At 41.7% G+C, this 1,223-nt stretch overlaps 1 protein-coding gene across 1 annotated transcript; it reads left to right on the top strand.

The window, feature by feature from the left end:
• Positions 1-275: 275 nt before the first annotated feature.
• LOC147634055 (uncharacterized) lies at positions 276-872 on the top strand. Its single transcript, XM_086805622.1, has one exon. The coding sequence runs from the start codon at positions 276-278 to the stop codon at positions 870-872; it is 597 nt and encodes a 198-aa protein (XP_086661748.1).
• The last annotated feature ends 351 nt before the right edge of the window (positions 873-1,223 follow it).

Genomic DNA, 1,223 nt, shown 5'->3' with positions numbered 1-1,223 from the left:
GACAGTTTGCTACCTGTAAATATTTTGGTGTTTTTCCTATACGCTTTTCATCAAGCCATTAAAAAAAATAAAAATAAAAAAAATGGAAGGAGAATCCTCACAGCAACATGTGCCTGATTCGACCATGCATGACGAGGATGAAACACTTGATGTGACTACTATGGTTGCTCGTATTGATTCTATGGAAAACACTATGCAATTAGTTCTTAATAAAATGAAAGAATTGACTGAAATGCGGGGAAAAGAATTAGAAAAGTCTATATCCATCCCTCTTGATGAGGAAATCAATCAAGGCGGTCTTGGAGAGCCAGGAACTTCGGCTACAGTGCCTACTTTGGTGGCAACTTAAAGATCTCAAACCGCCTAAATATAATGGCAATACAGCAGCTCGCACAGCAGATGCAGTGGAACAATGGCTTTCCAAGTGGGAGCAATGTTTTAGGCTGTGCCATATAAATGATGATGTGGCTAAGATTCAGCAAGCCACGTATAACCTCCTCGATGTGGCTCATCGATGGTGGAGGAAGATAGAAAAGGACAAAGCTGAGCCTGTTACCTGGAATGCCTTTAAAGTTATATTTTATAATAACTTTGTGCCACCTGATGAGCGCAGTCGAGCGCTTGATTCTTGGTTCTTTATGTCGCAGAAGAACTATTCTGTTCAAGAATATGCGGATAGGTATCGGGAAGTCTTGCTAAAAGTGCCAGAGCATATTCCTGATTTCCTACAAGTTCATAAATTTGTGTTGGGTCTTAAAGAAACTCTTCGGCCTCTAGTGCGCAAAGAGAAATGCTCTACGTTGAATGAGGCTATTGAATTAGCAATTGTGCTTGAGGATGGCAAGAAATTTCCTTCGGGAGGTGGAGGCTAGAAATCCTCTTGGACTCGCGCCCCTAGATATTTGGCCCCAGCTTCTTCTACTTTACCATCCACTGGTGAGGGTAGGGGTAAAGAGACTAAAGAGATTCATATGATCAAAACTGCAAAGGGGACCAAAAGAAAAGTTTCTGCTATGGCGGAAAGGGCTTTTAATAGATCTATGCTTACTCCGCAACAAAGGGATAAAGCAATGAAGGAAGGGCTGTGTTATGGATGTATGGGCCAGCATAAATTTAAAGATTGCCCAAAGAAGTCAAAGATCACGGCTAGTATGATGGTTAATCCAATGCAAGTGTCGGAGGACAGTGAGGATGACTTGTTGGATGACACTCCACTAGATTGT

Source organism: Cibotium barometz, chromosome 11 (assembly GCF_041138505.1).
Source record: "Cibotium barometz isolate CiBa-2024 chromosome 11, ASM4113850v1, whole genome shotgun sequence".
In the NCBI taxonomy this organism is placed as follows: Eukaryota; Viridiplantae; Streptophyta; class Polypodiopsida; order Cyatheales; family Cibotiaceae; genus Cibotium; species Cibotium barometz.
The sequence above is the reverse complement of the archived record's forward strand: the minus strand, read 5'-3'. Positions and strand labels throughout refer to the sequence as shown.